This window comes from Erinaceus europaeus, chromosome 1, assembly GCF_950295315.1.
Source record: "Erinaceus europaeus chromosome 1, mEriEur2.1, whole genome shotgun sequence".
Classification (NCBI taxonomy): domain Eukaryota; kingdom Metazoa; phylum Chordata; class Mammalia; order Eulipotyphla; family Erinaceidae; genus Erinaceus; species Erinaceus europaeus.
The window spans coordinates 106,471,378-106,493,827 of NC_080162.1; the positions used below are offsets into that span (position 1 = coordinate 106,471,378).

At 46.1% G+C, this 22,450-nt stretch overlaps 1 protein-coding gene across 4 annotated transcripts in view; it reads left to right on the plus strand.

Annotated features, from left to right (window-relative positions):
* The window catches only part of SYNDIG1 (synapse differentiation inducing 1), a 160,529-nt gene extending 147,021 nt beyond the window's left edge, over positions 1-13,508 (plus strand). For 3 of the 4 annotated variants that reach the window (XM_007535613.3, XM_060192512.1, XM_060192527.1), the window contains one exon: positions 12,477-13,508. In XM_007535613.3, the coding sequence (XP_007535675.1) occupies positions 12,477-12,635 (159 nt within the window). In that variant the 3' untranslated portion in view covers positions 12,636-13,508. Of the gene's footprint in view, positions 1-1,766; positions 2,136-12,476 lie in introns of those variants that run through there. The other variant, XM_060192525.1, reaches the window with a different exon arrangement.
* Positions 13,509-22,450: the final 8,942 nt, after the last annotated feature.

Here is a 22,450-nt window from a genome sequence, read left to right on the forward strand (position 1 = left end):
TCAGCTCTTTTTTTTTTTTTTTAATGAATGATGCTGTTCCAGGCTTACCTTGTATATTGCTAAGCTAAGTCCTAGGACTGGTCATCCTTGGACTTGGTCTCTTATTGGAAAATGGTCTTAGGGTCTTAGAAACCAAATTCTGGGCCCTGCATGTTCTTGTTGTTTCAAGGATATTTTTGATTCTGGACTTTGCCAGCAGCAGAGCTAGGAAATATTGTTTGCTGTGACATTCTTTATGTAAAAATGATGAGGTTCTATGTATTTATGCACAGACATATTTCCATATGGATAACTATATATAATATAGATAGTCCCCATTTGATCTGTGTTGATATTAAGCTAAACATGAGTCCACACAGATTGCCTTCCAGCTCTGTCCAATGTACAGATCACTTCAGCCTTCTGCTCTTGCTTCTCTGTAAATTTTCGTGTGGCTGCAACCCTCTGTTTACTTATATAATTCCAACATAAATTTATATTGATTTTAGATTGTTCACCTGTTCTGCATGGGAAGCAGCTCACGCCACTGGAGTGAGTGTGTGTATACAGTTCTCTCTGCTGCTGGCTTTAGAGTTTCTACTCATTTCTAAAGTTACACACCATTTCCTTCCCACCCTCTTTAGTGGAGCTGTTTCATGCATTTGTAATAGGTTCTTTGGCCAGTCTGCTGTCTACCCTGGCATGCTCTCACCTCCTAATTCATTGGGTTTTTTATTATTAATGTTCATAAAGGTTCACTCTTGGTTCTATAAAACCCCATAGGTTTTGGCAAATGCACAGTGTATCCACTTGGAAAGAGACAGGATGGTTTCAGTGGTGCACTCACTAGCTTCCAACAAGAAGCAATACAAGCCTCTAGTAGTGTGGTTCCCCACCTAACTATGTGATGCCGCCTTTTCTCTCTGCCCTTGCAACTTCTCCCTAATGGCTCGATAGGAAGACAAATAAATAATTTTTAAAAATGGAAAAATTGAATCCCAGTGGTGATCAAGCCCTGAAGCCTCAGACATTTTGAAATGCAAAACTTTTTTACTTTTGGCTTCAAAAAGGAGATGAGAATCATGTAATCTCACTGCACTGACACATCCACACATTCTCCCTAAGGAACATAGGAGAGAAATTAGTGGATGGTTTAGGACTCGGGATACTTCAAGCTCTAAACATCCTTTGACTTATGTGCCCTGTCATGGGCAAATTAATCTGTGCACTAGTGAAACTCCACAGGCTTAGCTACTAAACACGCCCATTGTCAATTCCTAACCCAGTGCTGACTGAGATGGCATGGCAGGAGCCAGGTGATGGCATACCTGGTTGAGTGCACATGTTACAATGCACAAGGACCCAGGCTCCAGCCCTGCAGGGGGAGAGCTTTGCGCGTGGTGAACCAGTGCTGCAGGTGTCTCTCTGATTCCCTCTCTGTATACTCCTTCTCAATTTCTGACTGTCTCTATCCAATAAATAAAGATAACTTTTTTAAAAGAGATGGTGTGGCAAGTACACTTAGTGATAGTTATAATCATTTGCTTACTGTGTAAACTGTGCTTTTCAAAGATAAGCTCTGCACTGCTTCTTGGCCACACATGGTCTCCCACAGCAAAGGCTGTGCTTCCTCCATTGAGGACTGAACCTGACCTTCCACCTCCTGCCTGGGGGCTTCCGTCAGTGCCCAGCCTACCAGGGGCAGGAGAATATGGAAATGGTAGTGTCCAAGGCTGGGTCATCAGGTCCTGGCTTCTGCTTTGTTCACTGAGGTATCCCTCTTGCAGTCATGGTGTATGTTGAAGACATCCCTCCTGCAGACTTTTCTGTGAGGACACCAGGAGATGCCCCAGCCTCTCTGAGCCACCATCATTATGGATGACACCAGACACCTGAGAGAAACCAGGTGGGCTTCCAGAGCAGCCCTTCCTCCAGCAGAGGACTCCTGAAGAGAAAGGACTCCTCCAGCTGGCCCCACCTAAATCCGGTACCCTGGAATCAGTGAGCCCCCAATGATCACCGTCTTAAACCACTGGAGTACTTAGCTACAATGCAACAGGTCACCAGACCCTGCTGTGCCCTGGGCACCAGGCTAAGGGTTTTCACACATTGACTCTATTATGTTTTCAAAGGCCTTGTGACAGTATGCAGTGTCCTCAGCTATCAAGAAGAGATTGTAACACAAAGAGGCAAAGTGACTCAATGAAATTCACAATACTGTGGGTTGGGTAATAGTGCACCTGGTTAAGCACACATATCACTATGCTGAAGGACTTGGGTTCTAGCCCCCGTTCCCCATCTGCAGGGGGGGGGAAGCTTCACAAGCGGTGAATCAGGGCTACAGGTGTCTCTCTTGCTCTCCGCTTTTCTATTTCCCTTCCCCTTTCACTTTCTCTCTGTCCTGTCAAATAAAATATGGAAAAAATAGCTGCTGGAAGTAGTGGATTCATAGTGCTGACCCCAAGCCTCAGTGATAAACCTGGTGGCAATAAAGAGAAAAAGAAGGAGAAGGAGAGGGAGGAGGAGGAGAAGGGAAAAGAGAGGGGGAGGAGAAGGAAGGAGAAGAAGAAGGAGGAGGAGATGAAGAAGAAGGAGAATGAGGAGGAGGAGATGGAGAAGAAGAACAAGAAGAAGAAGAACAAGAAGAGGAAGAAGATGGAGAAAAGAAATGGGGAGGAAAGTAGGGGAAAAAAGAAAAAGAAAAATTTCCACTACTACAAAAGCAACAGAAAACCTGAAGTCTGTTGATCTGCCTCTTCTCAAAAGGCTGCCTCTCAGAAATGTAGGGCATTGGATGCTGAGTGCTTTGAAGAGAGTAGTAGAGAAACTGAAGCTATAGGCCATGCCTATCCCCTGTGGTCACTGTGCAGCAGGGGGTGCCAGGCTGGCTCAACACCAGTCACTCCTGCAGGGTGGGCTGAACTTCCCATTGTATTGGGGAAGCCCAACTTCCCAACTTTCCTGAGCCCTCCCCCCCCCCCCATTCACCACAGCTGTTGCCAGAACTTCAGTTGGAAGCAGGTGTGGGCTGTCAGATGGGGATTGCCTAAAGAGGGAATGTCAGCTGTTTTACCCAAAATGCAAGGTGAGCAGACCAAACTACTGGTTTCCAGCCATTGGGCGGCTTCCGCACATGACTGCTCAGGATCTTTATGGCTTCACCAGCACCTTCTGTACCTGTGGTCCAACTCCCACGGAAACAACTCAGCAAGGAAGCCAGTGCTGGGCTCAGAGACATGAGGGAGAGAGGAGTGGTGTGGGGAAGCCTGGGAGGACATGAGAGGGAGACACAGGCCCACAGCATTGAGAAGCTATGAATAAAAGGGTGCATTTGTCCCTTTGAATTCGTGTTTACATGTTCTTTAAATGGATGCCTAAGAGTGGTATTGCTGGATCATAAGGTAATTCCATGTTTATGTGTTTGGGGTCTCCATAGAGTCCTTGCCCCAGATTACATTCCCACCAATGGTTAAACTCACCTGTGTGTCCCTCACACTTGAAATAACACACACAGGGAGATTCACAGTCCCCAGTGCTTAGTGACAGTGGGACAGGGGCCTTTAGGCCAAGTTTTTTTTTTTGAAATTATTTGTTTGTTTGTTTATTGGATAGAAGTAGAGAGAAATTAAGGGGAAAGGGAGAAATAGAGAGCAGGAGAGAGAAACCTGTCAGGTTTTTTTTTTTTTTTTTGCATTATTGCCAAGGTTGCCCTGTTATTTATTACTGTCTGGTGTTCGTAATGCAAGGACAAGCTGAGTTTGAAACGGAGGGGCTCAAGGCCCTCTCCTGGCTGAGCATAACCAGAGATGGGAGGCCCCCAGACAGGCAACCTCTCCTCTGGGCTCAGCACTTGCCTTCTTCCCCACATGTGCTGAGTTGTCGGAGCTTCCCCTTCAAAAACTACTCCTGGGAGTAGGGCCATAGTGCAGCGGGTTAAGCACACATAGCGTGAAGTGCAAGGACCAGTGGAAGGATCCCAGTTCGAGCCCCCAGCTCCCCACCTGCAGTGGGGGTGGTTGCTTCACAAGCGGACAAGTGGTGAAGCAGGTCATCAGCAGGTGTCTTCCCTTCCTCTCTCAATTTCTCTCTGTCTTATCCAACAGTGGCATCAATAACAGCAATAATAATAACCACAATAATGATAAAACAAAAAGGACAACAAAAGGGGGAAAAATAGCCTCCAGGAGCAGTGAATTCATGGTGCAGGCACTGAGCCCCAGCAATAACCCTGGAGGAAAAAAAAAACAGAGAGAAAGAAAGAAATGCTCCTGCTTTAAACCCTGACAACGGAATGGTCTCTGGTGGTTAGTTAAGTCTAAATGACAGGGGGAAACCAGCTCTGAAGTACATCTGCTGATTGTGTTTGGCTCACATGGACAGTACACTTCCTTCAAGCAGAACCCAGGTCCGAGTCGGTCTCCACCGTGCTGAAAGAGGTCTTGGTGCTGTGGCCCTTTTCCATGTATGACTTAGTTTCTTTCTCTCTGAAAGCAATGTCTGGGAGATGACATCACCACTCCTGGTCTCTCTCACAGTCTTCTCTACCCTGCCCTTCATTCTGATTGTTTTGGAAGTAGAGTGAGAGTGATTTTTTTTTAATATTTTATATCAAAACATTATTTGCTTTAACTCAGGCATCCAAGTTCGACATCCTTGAGGAAACACTCACGAAAGACATGTCTCTGATATCTGATTACTGTAAAAAATGGCGACTAATCCCTAGCACTGCAAAAACGGTATCATCTGTTTTCCATCTACACCATGCCTCAGCCTCGCGTGAGCTTAATGTGCAGCTTAGCGATACGAGAATCCGGCATGAAGCCCAGCCAGTCTATCTTGGCGTTACTCTCGACCGCACTCTGTCATTTCACGAACATCTCATAAAAACTGCAGCAAAGGTGGGCGCAAGGAATAACATCATTGCAGGACTGGCCAGCTCCTCATGGGGCGCGAGCGCTTCCACACTACGATCATCATCTCTGGCATTATGCTATTCCACTGCAGAATACTGTGCCCCAGTATGGTTCCGTAGCCCCCATGCCCACTTGGTCGATTCCAAATTATATTCCTCCATGAGGATAATTTCTGGAACCATGCGTTCCACCCCGGTTCCATGGCTGCCAGTTCTTAGCAACATCACCCCGCCAGATATTCGTCGGGATGCGGCATCATCTAAGTTCATTTCCCATGTCTACGCTCGACTGGACCTGCCAATATACGCGGATATCTTCGCCCACCCTGTCCAACGCTTGACGTCTCATCACCCAATCTGGTCCCCTACGCCTACACTGAACTTCTCTGTTCCAGACTCTTGGAAACAGAGTTGGCAGTCAGCTGAGCTAAAGAACAAACACCTCATCACAGACCCCTGCAAGCGTCAACCCGGCTTTGACCTAGCACATTAGGATTGGGCCCTCCTCAATCACTATCAAACAGGCCATGGCCGGTGCGCCGCTATGTTCCATCACTGGGGAGCCAGAGACAACCCGAACTGCCCCTGTGGCTACAGACAGACTATGAACCACATAGTCAACGACTGCCACCTCTCCAGATTCAAAGGAGGTCTCGAAACTTTACATCAGGCTCAACCTGACGCTGTTGACTAGCTACGGAAGAAGGGCAAACGCTAGAAGAAGAATTTGCTTTAAATAGTGCATAATGTTGTTATTAAAATATTAGATATTTTATATTTGAAATACCTACATATCTATATATACAAAATTTATATAGTATTATAAACCAATATAGTTAAAAAATAAATGTGACTAAGAGAGAGAGAACGCCACCATAGCACCAAAGCTTCCTCCAGTGCAGTGGAGCCAGGTTGGACCCTGACTTGTATGTGTGGCAAAGCAAGTGCACTAGCCAAGGGAGCTTGTTTTTAAACCTGCTCCAGTTACTGACCCTCCCCAGACTGTGTGCTGACCTGAACTGTGTGCCAACAGCAGTGTGAGTCAAGGTGGTCGATGTCACACTTCACTTAGAGCCAGGATATCTGCCCTTTTATGTTCAACATTATATTTCCTAGATTGACTTCACCACCCTTACTGGATACCATTGTCATTCGTTCTTTTGTTGTTGTGAATTTGGCTGGTTTCTCATCTGGGGCTATTATGATTATCATTTCTTTTTATTTATTTTTTTATTTAAGAAAGGATAAATTAACAAAACCATAGGATAGGAGGAGTACAACTCCTCCACACAATTCCCACCACCCAAAATCCATATCCCATCCCCTCCCCTGATAGCTTTCCCATTCTCTATCCCTCTGGGAGCATGGACCCAGGGTCATTGTGGGTTGCAGAAAGTGGAAGGTCTGACTTCTGTAATTGCTTCCCTGCTGAACATGGACATTGACTGGTCGGTCCATACTCCCAGTCTGCCTCTCTCTTTCCCTAGTAGGGTGGGTCTCTGGGGAAGTGGAGCTCCCGGACACATTGGTGGGGTCTTCAGTCCAGGGAAGCCTGGCTGGCATTCTGATGGCATCTGGAACCTGGTGGCTGAAAAGAGAGTTAACATACAAAGCCAAACAAATTGTTGAGCAATTAGGGACCCAAAGGTTGGAATAGTGGAGAGGAAGTGTTGGGGGGGTACTCACTGCAAACTCTAGTGTACTTCTGCTTTCGGGTATATATTTTGTACTAGTTTATGGATACGTGTGAACATATGCTCCCTCTCACAGAACCTGGTCTATATCTAGGTTTTGGGACTTTGTTAGAAAGTGATCCACCTGGGATGGAATTAGAGAATACTATGAAAGGAAAGGTCTCACCCGAGTAATGAAGCTGAAGTGTTGTCATTCCACACGTGAAGTCTCTGGACACAGTCTGAGCTGAAGCATGTTGAGGTGGCAATCATTGTGTTGATTAGGTTGCGATCAGCAGATGCAATATTATTTGATATGGATTGGGAGAGGCATGCGGGAAAGTGGGCCCTATCCTAAGGTTCCAGGACTGGGGGAAATATAGGCTCTATAGTGGAGATGTGAGGTTCCTGCTATCTTAGGGTTCAAAAAGACAATGGATAGTTATTGTTATCATCACATTAATTGGTAATTGGGTTAACTTTGAAAAGTCCTTTTGTTAGGGTTTGCTGTACAGTACCCAGTATCTTATATATAGCTGTGCCACTGGTTGCTTCTGATCTACTTGGTCTAAGCTTTTGAGAGAGTCCGCATATCAAATACACAGCCTATAAAAAGACTCTGTGTTTTAAAAACTTAGAGACATACAATTAATTTTCCCCCTCCCATATTAATTAACTAGTGATTTCAAAACTATCAGGAAACAGTTAGTACCCATACTTCTTAAGCTTTTCCGTAACATTGAAGAAACAGGAATACTCCCTTCCACCTTCTATGAAGCCAACATAACCCTGATACCAAAAGTAGATAGGGACACAACAAAAAAGGAAAACTACAGACCAATATGTCTGATGAACATAGATGCCAAAATATTAAACAAGATCTTGGCCAACCGGATATAGCAGCACATCAGAAAAATTGTTCATCATGACCAAGTGGGATTCATCCCAGGATTGCAAGGCTGGTTCAACATCCGTAATTCAATCAATGTCATTCACCACATCAATAAAAACAAAGCCAAAAACCACATGATTATCTCAATAGATGCAGAGATTGCCTTTGACAAAATCCAACACCCATTCATGCTCAAAACTCTACAAAAAATGGGAATAGATGGGAAATTCCTCAAGATAGTGAAATCCATATATAGCATACCTACAGCCAACATCATACTCAAAGGACAGAAGCTGAAAGCATTCCCCCTCAGATCGGGGACTAGACAGGGCTGTCCACTGTCACCATTACTCTTCAACATAGTATTGGAAGTTCTTGCCATAGCAATCAGGCAAGAGAAAGAAATCAAAGGAACACAGATTGGAAGGGAAGAAGTCAAGCTCTCACTTTTTGCAGATGATATGATAGTATACATAGAAAAACCTAAAGAATCCAGCAGAAAATTACTGGAAGTTATTAGGCAATATAGCAAGGTGTAAGCCTACAAAATCAATGTACAAAAATCAGTGGCATTTCTTTATACAAACACTAAGTCTGAAGAAGAAAATATCCAGAAATCACTCCTATTTACTGTTTCAGCAAAATCAATCAAATACCTAGGAATAAAGTTGACCAAAGAAGTGAAAGACTTGTATACTGAAAACTATGAGTTGTTACTCAAGGAAATAGAAACTGATACCAAAAAATGGAAAGACATCCCATGCTCATGGATTGGAAGAATAAATATCATCAAAATGAATATTTTTCCCAGAGCCATATACAAATGTAATGAAATACCCATCAAAGTTCCACCAAGCTTCTTTAAGAAAATAGAACAAACACTACAATCATTTATCTGGAACCTGAAAACACCTAGAATTACCAAAACCATCTTGAGGAAAAGAAACAGAAATGGAGGCATCACACGCCCAGATCTCAAACTATATTATAAAGCCATCATCATCAAAACAGCATGGTACTGGAACAAAAATAGGCACACAGACCAGTGGAACAGAATTGAAACCGCAGAAATAAATCCCCACACCTATGGACATCTGATCTTTGATAAGGGGGCCCAAAAGATTAAATGGAAGAAGGAGGCTCTCTTCAATAAATGGTGCTGGGAAAACTGGGTTGAAACATGCAGAAGAATGAAATTGAACCACTTTATCTCGCCAGAAACAAAAAATCAACTCCAAATGGATCAAAGACCTGGATGTTAGACCAGAAACCATCAGATACATAGAGGAAAACATTGGTAAAACAGTTTCCCACCTACACCTCAAGGACATCTTTGATGAAATAAACCCAATTGCAAGGAAGACTAAAGCAGAAACAAACCAATGAGACTACATCAAATTGAAAAGCTTCTGCACAGCCAAAGAAACTATCAAAGAGACCCCTCACAGAACGGGAGAAGATCTTCACATGCCATACATCAGACAAGAAACTAATCACCAAAATATACAAAGAGCTCAGCAAACTTAGCACCAAAAAAGCAAATGACCCCATCCAAAAATGGACAGAGGATATGAACAAAACATTCACCTCAAAGGAGATCCAAAAGGCTAACAAACTATGAAAAACTGCTCCAGGTCATTGATTGTCAGAGAAATGCAAATTAAGACAACATTGAGATACCACTTCACTCCTGTGAGAATGGCATACATCAAAAAGGACAGCAGCAACAAATGCTGGAGAGGATGTGGGGACAGAGGAACCCTTTTGCACTGCTGGTGGGAATGTAAATTGGTACAGCCTCTGTGGAGAGCAGTCTGGAGAACTCTCACAAGGCTAGACATAGACCTTCCATATGATCCAGTAATTCTTCTCCTGGGGTTATACCCAAGGACTCCATAACACCCAACCAAAAAGAGGTGTTTACTCCTATGTTCATAGCAACACATTTCATAATAGCAAAAACCTGGAAGCAACCCAGGTGCCCAACAACAGATGAGTTGCTGAGAAAGCTGTGGTATATATACACAGTGGAATACTATACAGCTATCAAGAACAATGAACCCACCTTCTCTGACCCATCTTGGACAGAGCTAGAAGGAATTATGTTAAGTGAGCTAAGTCAAAAAGATAAAGATGAGTATGGGATGATCCCACTCATCAACAGAAGTTGAGAAAGAACATCTGAAAGGGAAACTAAAAGCAGGATCTGACTAAACTGAAAGTAGGGCACCAAAGTAAAAACCCTGTGGTGAGGGGCAGACATGCAGCTTCTTGGGCCAGTGGGGGATGGGGGTGGGTGGGTTTGATGGGACACAGTCTTTTGGTGGTGGGAATGGTGTTTATGATTATCATTTCTACACATATCCCTGCCGATGCCTCTTGGTGAATATGATTTCTTCTGAATCCTGAACAAAAGGCCTGTTGTGTTTTCTCTTTCTCTCTCTCTCTCTCTCTCTCTCTCTCTCTCTCTCCCCCCCCCTCATAAATAAACAAACCTTTGAAAAAAATTTAAAACAAGTGATTAAAGGGACGGGCATGGTGCACCTGGTAGAGTGCACACATTATACTGCATAAGACCTGGGTTCAAGCCCCTGCTCCTCACCTGCAGGGAGGAAGCTTCATGAGTGGTAGAGCTGGGCTGTAGCTCTTTTTTTTCTCTCTCTCTCCCTCCCCTCTCAATTTCTATATCTAAAATAATAAATAAGAATTCTTAAAGAATTATCCTAAATCACCAAACACCTTCCTCCTCATTCCATGGGGACTAAGAGCTTTGGAAGTCGGATGCATTTCTGCTCTCTTGTTTGAACACCTGCCAGCACTGCTGAGTGGTTGTGCCTTCCTGCCCCATATCTGCCTCCTGGGCCATGCCTCCCATAATGGCAGGTCTCTGATGGAACTTTCCCCATTGTGAGTGAACATAAGAGAGCCGGGGGGGGAAGGGCTGGGCCACAGGATGCAAGACAGCTAACCTTGTCCCTTGTCTCTGCAGACAGCAGAGAGAAAGGGTGTGGAGGTGTGGGTGATGCAGGATGGGTGGGAGTACTTTCTCTTTGGCTATGCTGTCCTCTCAGAAGAAATCAGGGTCTAAAGGCTGCTCAGAGACAAGGAGTGCTGGGCTAGCGTGAGGGTATTTCTTCCTGGGCACGTGTTCTCTGGGTTGGAGAGAACTCGACCAGAGCCAACCTGGGCTGCTGCTTACTCAGCAGTAAGACGAGGGAGAAAGACCAGGAACTCATGGCAGAGCGGGAATGCAATGCATCTTTATTGATCAGAGACAACGCTTTTATATCTTAGAAAGCTGGAAGTGGCAAGTCGGAAAAGGAAATGGCTAGGAAAGGGGGTGGAGAAAAAGAAAGAGCGGGCTAAAGAGGGGATAGAAACTCCCTTAACAACTATTGTGAAGGTGGAATTAATTAATACCCTGCAGTCAGGGCGGGTCTCAGGCAAAACAATGATTATGTAAATAGACCATAGTATCAGCAATGGAGGATGGAGCAGAGCAGGGGGGGCTGGCTTAAGGCCTGACAAAGGAGGAGTGGAGACTGCAGAGTCAGGTCCCCTCTAGTAGCCCTGAGTTCTGTAGCCACAGGCATAGGGCACTGGTCTCCTGTGAGCAGAGACAGTCCACACCCACAGGCCTCACAAAGCACAGAGCATGTCTGCCTTGGAACAGCCTGCTTCTGCCAGCTGGGACCTCACCGGGGGTGTCCAGACTCTAGAAGGGCAGGGTGACCCCGCAGCCCTGCTACCTGGATGGGGGGGGGCTGCTTTCAGCCATCAGATCAGACTCCTGGCTATAGGGAGTCCTCCTTCAGGCACATCTGTCTCTGCTGCATAGTTTCTGTGTGTGTTCCTAGTTACTTCAGGGTTTTAAAATATATTTATTTATTCATTTCGATATAGGGTCCAGGAGGTAGTGTACTGGCTAGGGCACTAGACTCTCAAGCATGAGGTCATTTGGATATAGTTGAGAGGAAAGTGAGAGAGAGGAAGAGAGAAATAGACACCTGCAGCCCTGCTCCATCACTCATGAAGCTTCCCCCCCCCCCCCCGCAGGTGGGGAACAGGTCCTTGCACTCAGCTGGGCATCATCACCCAGCCCCTATCTTCAGTTTAAATGGCACTTCACTGAAGGGAGAAAAACTCAGTTGTATTCATATTACTGTGTCACCTTTGCTCTTCAATTTGCAAGTTGGGTTTTCACCCTGTCTTAGCAATTAGGTCTTTTCTCTTTGTCATGTTTGTTGCTGCTGCTGTATGTGTGGACTCGGGGTCTCACGTGGGTGTGGTTTCCACTCGGGGCCAACTAGGAAAGAAGAGCAGAGACACTGCAGCTCTGAATATGGGCTCTAAGACATGAGCCCTTTGTGTCCTGTGTCCCCCTCCCTGGTTCCCTGCCCTGTGCCAGGCCCCACCTGCCTACCTCAGCTTCTTACCAAGAACCCTCTGGCAGCAGGTGGTATAGAGGGGACTGAGCTAGGCACAAGCACAGGCTGGATCTTTCTGCACAAAGGGCCCCAGAAAAGGGCACAGACTTCAGCCATGATGTCGGAAAGAGGGCAGGAGAAGAAGGGTTGAGGCAGGAAAGAGGCCAGCTTCAGGAAGGGTTCTGGCCTAGAGAGGGGTCATGTGGTCTTCCAGAAGGGTCCAGGGCCAGGAGTGGGGACACCATGTGTAGACTGGTGCGTGAGGAGCTGGCTGTGCCCCACTATCCCAGGAGCTATCCTGTGTCCCCTGTGTCCAGGTGGGGGAGGGGCTGGCTGTGCCAAGTTCTTCCCTGTCCCCTCTGTCCAGGGTGGTGGACCTGGCAGCTCTGAGGATGTGGCCTCGGGGTAATCCCCCTTGGGGTATGTGCTCTTATGGCAGAGTGTTCTTGAACATGTTTCTATTTACGGCAGGGATGGGGACCTGGAGGGGGGATGGCTGGCGCAGCAGAGCCCACACTGTCTCATGTGCAAAGACCCGGGTTCAAGCCTCTACACTCACCCTGACTCCATTTCCCCCCTCTCCCACCCTGCAGACCAACAAGGCGGTGGCCAAGGGGGACTTCCACCAGGCCAGCACCAGCTCGCGGCGGGCGCTCTTCCTGGCTGTGCTGTCCATCACCATTGGCACCGGCGTGTATGTGGGTGTCGCCGTGGCCCTCATCGCCTACCTCTCCAAGAGCAGCCACCTCTGAGCCCAGCCTGTGTCAGAGGGCCCTGAAATGTTCCACCAGACCTCCTGGACCTGACACCATCTCAGCACTGTGCAGAGCTTGGGCCATGGGCACAGCAGCCTTCCTGGGAGCAGCAAAGGGCCATCTCTGCCTGGTCCTGAGGGCTGGGGGCAGGCCGGGCAGCCCAGGGAATCAGCAATACACAGACCAGAGTGGGCAGGGGAGGGGCCAGGAAATAGGCAGAGGACAGGGACACGGCATCCCCATCCCTCAGGTCTTGCTTGTTCCTGGCAGCCCTAGCCACTGGCCTTCCCTGCCAGCTGAGCAGGGAGACACAGGCTGCTGGGGAGAGGGGGACATATCCTGTCTGGGGGACATAGGGGCTGCTGGGGGAAGCCCTCATGCTCTCCAGCTTCAGATCAGCTCTGAGGACTGAGCAGCACAGGAGCCATCCCCAGGATTCTCCTACAGGACAGGTCAGCTAAGCACCCACCTTCCAGCAATATGCAGTCTTAGGCCTGGCCACCTCGTGTGGGGCAGCCCTCAGCCCACCCACCCCCACCCCAGGATGCCTCACTGGAGCACCGCAGGGTATCTGCAGGGGGGGGATACCACCTCAGCTTCAAGACTCAAGGAGGTGAGGCTCCCCGGCCCCAGAGCTGGCACTCAGCTAGTCACACAGGCAGCAACATGTTGGTCTCACAGGAGATGGACCTTCTCTGTCAACTAAAGGAACGGCTGTTTTCTTGTCATTTTTTAAGTGTGAATCCTGCTTCATGCTGCTTCCGTTACGAGATGAATGCTGAGAAATAAGTAATCATGGACATTTTAATACCATTCCACTGCTGTTTTATGAGTGTTCATTATTTAACAAAAATTATCTTTTAGCTTTTCTGCCTAAGACTTTTTTCTTTCTGATTAACAGTTATTCTTAGGTTCTGTGAGTCTTCACTGATTCACTGATTGTTAAGGTGGCAGCAGAGTCACCAGGATCCCCTGTGACACAGTGGTGGGGCCTCTGAGGCAGGAGTCCCACCTGCTGGGCTATATGGAGTCCCACCGTCAACACTGTGAATAAACAGTATTTCCCAGAAACCTAAAGAGGGTATGGGGCCCATCTCTCTAGGACTGAAACACACTGCTTCTGCCCATAGCACCTTGGGGTGTGTGTGTGTGTGTGTGTGTGTGTGTGTGTGTGTGTGTGTGTGTGTGTGTGTGTGTGTGTGTGTGTGTGTGTGATTAATAGTGGGTTTAAGATTATATTGTAAAGTTATGAAACCCCACTCTTCCATCTCTCAACCATAACCATGGTTCCCACAAAGTTTTAAAAGTTTTGATCACAGAGTAGTATACTAGTATTCCATGGAATATATATCCTATAACTTCTTTCTTTTCACCCCTTCTGTCATCAAAGGTCTATTTCCCCACCCCTATAGATAACCACTACAGTTCTCCCAGTCTTGAAAATAGGTTGTTGTTCTGTTTTTTCACATTTGTATATTCACTTGGCTATATTTGTATGAGTGAAACTATCCTGTTGTTGTCCTTCACCTCCCATAATTCCTTTAGCCAGTCATCTGTTGATGGGCACTTTGGCAGCTTCCACTGTTTGGCTATTGTGAATAATGTAGCTATGAACACAGGGGTACTTATGTCCCTTCCACTGAGTGTCTGGGTATCTGTTGGAATAATGCCTAAGAGTGGTATTGCTGGACCATAAGCTAATTCCATTCTTATTTTTTTAAGACTCCATACTGTTTTCTCAAGGGGCTACACCATACCCACAGCACTTTGAAACTCCTGACTGGGTCCCAGTCCCCACCTTCCCAGGCCATCTGGTAAGCCTAGTGGGACAGTGGGAGTTAAGTCCCCAACCCAACACCCCTGCCCACCTGCAGGACCCCTGCCCTGACCACACACACTCCCTCTTCTGAAGACAGTCCACACCCAGGCAACAACTATCTCTACAGAGACCCCCAAATGCCAACCCTGAGAAAAGTGCACAGGGCCTGGTAGCAGGGCTCACTGCATAGTGGGAGCACCCCTAGGTGCCCAGGAACCACCAGGCCACTAAGCAATCAGGGGAGTCTGTAGCATGTCTCCGCTATGAGCAAAGCCTTTGCCCAAGTCAGTGCATCTCAATCATGCATCCCAGGAGTCCACCTGTCAAGAGAGCACCATCCTATCACTCTACTGGCTCAGCCACAGCCCCACTAAAGCAGGAAGTGTTGGGCCCAGATCACAGCTACTGGGCCCAGCATCTCCAGCATCTGGGGCTGGGGAGTGGGAGGCATATCACTAGGCATCTCTAGGGACTTGGGGGGAGGAGGCAGCTCATTGGACATCTCTAAGGGCTGGGTGGAGGGAAGCTCTCACTGGACATATCCATGGGCTGGAATGATGTGCAGCGTAAGGGGGTGGCTTTCTCCCTGAGGATGTGGGATGCCAGCATGCAGGGGTCCCATCTCAGCCCTACACAGTTACACAGTCCCACTGCTGTCACACCACAAAGGGACCCTGACCACCAAGGACTCATCACAGCATCCACTGTTGGTGAAAGGAGCTGAGTCACCCAGTCCACCTGACCACAAACAGGGATCTGGAGCTTGAACCTGGGTCCTTGTGCATGGTAATGTGTGTGCATCACCTAGATCCCTGTCCAGCTCCAGCTGTCCTGTGTCCAGGCCAGGGTCCCTATAGGACCTCAGGGGCCTCTCCAAGCCCTTCCCCATCTGCTGCCCTGCCATTCCCTGCAGCTCTGTCACTCCTGGACAGTGGGAGAGAGAACCCTTGAAATCACTCATGCCCTCTTCCCCTGAGCTTACTTAAAATGCATTGATTTTTTTTTTCTAGGCTTGACAGCATTTGGTGCCTTGAGAGAGATAAATGCTCATTGACTGAAATGTCTATTTAAACAGTGTCCACCCACCCCCCGCCCTGCTCCCCAATGCTGTTTCTCTGCCTTAAGCCACTGTGGATCAATTAAGTCTCCCCACACTTTTAATTGCCACCAGAGATGTTGCTGGGGCTTGGTGTCTGCACTACTAATCCACTGCTCCCAGCAGCCATTTTCCCTTTTTTTCTTTTTTCTATTTTATTTGATAGGATAGAGAGAAATCAAGAAGGGAAGAGGGAGACTGAGAGAGAGAGAGGGAGAAAGACCTGCAGCATTGCTTCACCACTCATGAAGTTTCCCCGATTCAGGTGGGAAGCTAGAGCTAGAACCTGGGTCCTTGCACGTGGTGGTGTGTGCTCTTAATTAATCTCTTTATGATGAAACCTTGCTATCTGCTCTGAAGTGATATGGAGGAGGCCTTGCATCAGCATTTGCTGGGTCTGAGATCCCAGTGACAGCTGCAGCCACATACCCCAAAGACCCTCCGAGTCTTCAAGAGGGAGGCTGCACCCTACAGAGGTCCTGCCTTATGCTGTGGCTTTGCACTGCTGCCTCGCACAGCTGATCTCCCCAGGAGCTGGCCAGAATCCGCTTCCACATGCCTGTGTGTCTCATGGAGTCCTGACAACCAGGAGCCGAGCAACAGGTCTGTGCCTATGGCATCCTCAGCAGGAGCTCCAGGCCAGCCAATCTTCCTACCTGGCAGCTGCTCCCATGAGCTACTGTTCCCAAGACATAGCCCAGTGTGCAAGTACTGCATGCACTAAGGTCCACCCTTAAGCCACACAGCAGACCTGAGTCCACAGGGTCCATGCTGGGAGAGGTCAGCAGGTTAGCATAGACACAGCAGCCAGCCTGCTTGCTGTTCTGCTAATGCTCCTACTCCTCAACCCCACCCTCAGCATGCATTCCCCTGGGAGTTACCACACCCTTGAGCTCTTGTAGGGGAGCCTGGGTCTTTAAAAACAACAGCATTCAGCCACCAACTTGCAGATGCTATGATTCCATCCTGACTTTCCTGGGCAGACAATCTCACCAATGTGTCCTGGAACATTTCCAGAGCTCTACCCCACAAGGAAAGATAGAAACAGGCTGTGAGTATGTATCCATCTGTCAATACCCATGCCCAATGGAGAAGCAATTACAGAAGCCAGACCTTCCACTTTCTGCACCCCATAAAGAATTTTGGTCCACCCTACCTGAAGGGGAGGGTCACTTCACAAGTGCTGAAGCAGATTTGCAGGTGTCTATCTTTCTCTCCCCCTCTCTGTTTTCCCCTCCTCTCTCAATTTCTCTCTGTCCTGTCCAACAACAACAATGGAATAAAAAAAAGTTGACCTTCAAGAGCTCCAGCAATAATCCTGGAGGAAAAGAAGAAGAAGAAGAAGAAGAAGAAGAAGAAGAAGAAGAAGAAGAAGAAGAAGAAGAAGAAGAAGGAGAATGAGAAGAAGAAGGGGAGGATGACCAGAGGGCTCTGAATTCCCAATTCCATCAGGACCCAGAGAGAGAAGAGGAAAAAAGGAAAGACATTAAGAAGTTGTAATAAGTGTAGGTGTGATTTAGGAAGAGAGGGCAGGAATATAGAAAAAAAAAAGGGCAACTATATATAAATATAGATAGTTATAGAAATAATAGTCAACCGGGAGCTGCGCAGTAGCACAGTGGGTTAAGTGCACATGGCACAAAGCATAAGGATCCCAGTTTGAGTCCCTGGCTCCCCACTTGCAGGGGAGTCGCTTCACAGGAGGTGAAGCAGGTCTGCAGGTGTCTATCTTTCTGTCCTCCTCTCTGTCTTCCCCTCCTCTCTCCATTTCGCTCTGTCCTATTCAACAACAGTGACATCAATAACAACAACAATAAAAAAGCAACAGGGGCAACAAAAGGGAAAATAAATAAATAATTTTTTTTTAAAAGAAATAATAGTCAACCCATCTCGATCACCTTGGGAGAGCCACTGCAGTTTCTGACACGGAATGGGGACATAGAACTCTGGTGGTGGGAACAGTGTGGAGTTATAAACTAGCTATCTTACAGTTTCAGTATTAAATCACTAATAAAAATCAAATCAAATAAGCCATGAGCACCATCACAGAGCTGCTTTCTAGCTCCACCTCACTCTGACACTTCAAACAGGTCACCCCTCAATGCCACGCAAAATACGCTTGCTTAGCTTATTACACAGAGAATTAATTGGTTCTTTTAGTCATATTTTTAATGGAGGATGGATTTAATTCTTTGTCTAATATGACAAATTCCTGCTAAAGACTGACAACAGTGGGTATTAGTCATGGTTCTTATTTCAGAAACCATTCTGCCAGTTCAACTGGATTATCTTTTCAGGAAAAAAAAAATGAGTTAGAGTTGCCATTCGAAAGAAGATTCAGGCTGTGAAGCTATGGAATTATTATTACCAGTTCTGGAGACCAAATAGTCAGAGCTTTGAGGTTATTGCAAGAGACTCCAGGAAACTCTGGGAAGCTCCAGGAAGCCCTCAGGAAATCTCCAAGGAGCTGCTATAAGCCACAGGAAACCTCTCTGGTATCTTACTGCTCTCTTACTTCTGACTTACTTTCTTTGTGCTATTTTTCCTTACCACTAATTGCATCAGCATCCAGAAAGGAAGAATAAACTGCATCATTGTCTTAACAACAAAAAAAAAAAAACATTGTCACCCAAGCACTGGAGAATGAAAAGCCATAACAGAAACACCAAGGTGTCCTAAAGAACTACCAGAAGCTACTTCCTTCCCTGTGCTGGAGACACAAAGCAATGTACCTGGAACGCCAAAGCATATGACTTTGCCTGACTGAAAAGTAGACTTTGGAATAAGAGTTTCTGGTGTCTCCAAGCTCCCAAGGAGACTCTTAATGGTCCTCCAGGGAGGGGTCACTGCTTCTGGCACTGGGATCTGCCCTCATTGGATAAGACCCATGAAGTGGAGACCAAGAGTCAGAGCCAAGGCATTCTTGCTGGGTCTAACACATTAGAGGGTTAAGTTGGTGTCAGGGTGAGGCTATGCTCTGACTCTAAGCCTTTGGTTGCTTTGGCTCAAAACCTCACATTTTGCTAGCTCAATGCCCATGTTATGCACACAGCACCTTTGCACCTGATGCTGGTTGGTACAGTGTTGACCCTTTGCACCTGATGCTGATTGGTGTAATGTATAAAGGCTGTTTGAAAAAGGCAACAGAAGGAGGAAGCTGGCAAGCAGAAGCAGAGCTAGCATCCTCAAGGACTAACACTCTCTCTCTCTCTCTCTCTCTCTCTCTCTCTCTCTCTTGCTCTTGTCCACTCCATTGCTGGATTTGAGTGCTGGGGACCTTGCCCCTCCTGGACCATCCCTCCTCAGCCCTCCAAACCTGCCCCTTGGCCTTGACAGTAGGAAGTTTGTGATATGGGGACCCAGACTCAGGAGGGAGTCTAGCTGAGTGTTGGTCTGCATTTCTAAGAAGCACCCAGTCTCTGGTTCTACAGCCATGAGATAACACCCATGACCATGATGGGATGCAGGAGCAGCTCCAGAGGAAAATACCACTTCCCAGGTAGCCAGAGTGATGCTGGCAAGGACAGGAAGTATTCAGGGAGAAAGTAGTTCCCTTGTCCATCCTGCAGCCTCCAATCCTAACACACCCTTGGGCTGATCTCAAAGGAGAATATCTTCAGGCCAAAGACATGGCTGCAAAGTTCAGCCCTGGCACCACAGAGCAGAGACCAGACAGGAGGGCACAGCAACCAGAGGAGACAGCTCCAAGCCGACACAGCCCTGCAGGCTTGGTCCAGAACCCCCTCTGGCTTCCTGGCTCAGGACTTGAGGGGTGCACCCTTCAACATCTTGGCTTAATCTCCCGTCTTTTGCAGGCATGCTAGTTGCTCTCTGATGAAGAAAAGACCAGCATCAAGGGAGGGGAAAAGCAGGAACTGGGAAGGGGGGAGGGGGATATAATGTAGCCATAAAGCTGGTTTTTGCTTCACTTGGGCTCATCTGAGCAACTAATAGTTGTGTGCACTCCACACTCCACTCACCTCATCTCTATTTCCAAGGAGCTCATGCAAACACAGCCCTTCTGTGTGGTCTCTAGTATGCCCCGTTTACCTTGCCTGCTTCCACACTGTTTAATGGTCCAAGGCTGCCCCGGGGTCTTCCTGAAACCCAGCTGTTATGCTGAAGGCTTTGCCAATTACAGATTGAGCCTCCAAAACTGCACTCATTGTGAAGTACTCTGCTTATACAGGCCTGGAAGTCCATCTTTGCCATGTGCTCTATTTGCTTGTTTTGGGCCAAACTGACTGTGTTTGTCAGCTATTCTTTAGTCTGTGATTTGAGTGAGTGAATTTTTTCTACTTGTTTAACTAAATCTGGAGTCTGTTTATTTGTTCTTTTTTTTTTTTTTCCTTGCTTCCAGGGTTATTTCTGGGGCTTGGTGCCAGCACTAAAAATCCACTGCTCCTGGCAGCCATTTTTTTCTGTTTTTATTGGATAGGACAGAAAGAAATTGAGAGAGGAAGAGGAGATAGAGAAAAATAGACGTAGACAATAGAACAAATGCTACAATTGTTTATCTGGAACCAGAAAAGACCTAGAATTTCCAAAACAATCTTGAGAAAAAAGAATAGAACCGGAGGCATCACACTCCCAGATTTCAAACTATATTATAGGGCCATTGTCATTCAAAACTGCTTGGTACTGGAACATGAATAGACATACTGACCAGTGGAATAGAATTGAGAGCCCAGAAATGAGGCCCCGCACCTATGGACATCTAATCTTTGACAAAGGTATCCAGACTATTAAATGGGGAAAGCAGAGTCTCTTCAACCAATGGTGTTGGAAACAATGGGTTGAAACATGCAGAAGAATGAAACTAAATCACTGTATTTCACCAAATACAAAAGTAAATTTCAAGTGGATCAAGGACTTGGATGTTAGACCACAAATTATCAGATACTTAGAAGAAAATATTGACAGAACTCTTTTCTGCATAAATTTTAAAGACATCTTCAGTGAAACAAATCCAATTACAAAGAAGACTAAGGCAAGTATAAACCTATGGGACTACATCAAATTAAAAAGCTTCTTCACAGCAAAAGAAACCACTACCCAAACCAAGAGACCCCTCACAGAATGGGAGAAGATCTTTACATGCCATATATCAGATAAGAGTTTAATAACCAACATATATAAAGAGCTTGCCAAACTCAACCACAAGACAACAAATAACCCCATCCAAAAATGGGGAGAGGACTTGGACAGAATATTCACCACAGAAGAGATCCAAAAGGCTGAGAAACACATGAAAAAATGCTCCAAGTCTCTGATTGTCAGAGAAATGCAAATAAAGACAACAATGAGGTACCACTTCACTCCTGTGAGAATGTCATACATCAGAAAATGTAACAGCAACAAAGGCTGGAGAGGGTGTGGGGTCAAAGGAACCCTCCTGCACTGCTGGTGGGAATGTAAATGGGTCCAACCTCTGTGGAGAACAGTCTGGAGAACTCTCAGAAGGCTAGAAATGAACCTATCCTATGACCCTGCAGTTCCTCTCCTGGGGATATATCCTAAGGAACCCAACACACCCTTCCAAAAAGATCTGTGTACACACATGTTCTTGGAAGCACAATTTGTAATAGCCAAAACTTGGAAGCAACCCAGTTGTCCAACAACAGATGAGTTGCTGAGCAAGTTGTGGTATATATACACAATGGAATACTACTCAGCTGTAAAAAATGGTGACTTCACCGTTTTCAGCCGATCTTGATGGACCTTGAAAAATTCATGTTAATTGAAATAAGTCAGAAACAGAAGGATGAATATGGGATGATCTCCCTCTCAGGCAGAAGTTGAAAAACAAGATCAGAAACGAAAACACAAGTAGAACCTGAAATGGAATTGGCATATCACACCAAAGTAAAAGACTCTGGGGTGGGTGGGTGGGGAGAATACAGGTCCATGAAGGATGATAGAGGACCTAGTGGGGGTTGTATTGTTATATGGGAAACTGGGTAATGTTATGCGTGTGCAAACTATTGTATTTACTGTTGAATGTAAAACATTAATTCCCCAATAAAGAAAAAATAAATAAATAAATGAATAAATAAAAAATAATTTTTAAAATTTAGTACAAGACTGCTGTACTAATTAAAAATTTAGTAAAGAAGTAACTTTTTTTGGACTTCCTTTTTCTACTACCTTAGTTCTTGGGAAACTTGAAACAAAATATAAATATCAACTTTAGCAACGGTAGTGTTTATATTCACTCTCCAATATACTGCTCTGGATCTTTTGCACAATGAAGACATCTACTTTTTTTTTTTTTTTGCCTTCAGTGTTATTGCTGGGGTTTGGTGCCAGCACTATGAATCCACTGCTCCAGGTGGCCATTCTTTCCATTTTTATTGGATAGGACAGAGATAAATTGAGAGAGAAGGGGGAGATAGAGAGGGAGAAAGATAAGATACCTGCAGCTGTGCTGTGGCGAGCCAGGAGCCAGATCCTTATGTGGGTCCTTGAACTTAGCACTATGTGCACTTAACCAGGTATACCACCGCCTGACCCCCTTAACATCTTCTTATTGAGGTAACATTGCCTTACAATAAAGATCATCATGTCCACTATCAATCACTTCATTCTCCCACTCTTAGTCCCTGGCAACCACTAATCTACATTCCACCCATATGAGTTTATTTATTTTAGACACTTTACATGAATGTCACAGGTACATAAAGTCTATGCAAAGTCATGGGTGGGCTTTCACATCTGCTTTCTCTTCTTACTTTGCATAATGCTTTCTTAGTCATCCTTGATATAGCAGGTGTCAGCATTTTGTCCCTTCTTTACCTGAATAGTATCTCACTGAGTGGATATACCCCAAATTTTTGTTTATTTATAAAATGGAAATATTGACAAGACCATAGGATAAGAGGGGTACAATTCTACACA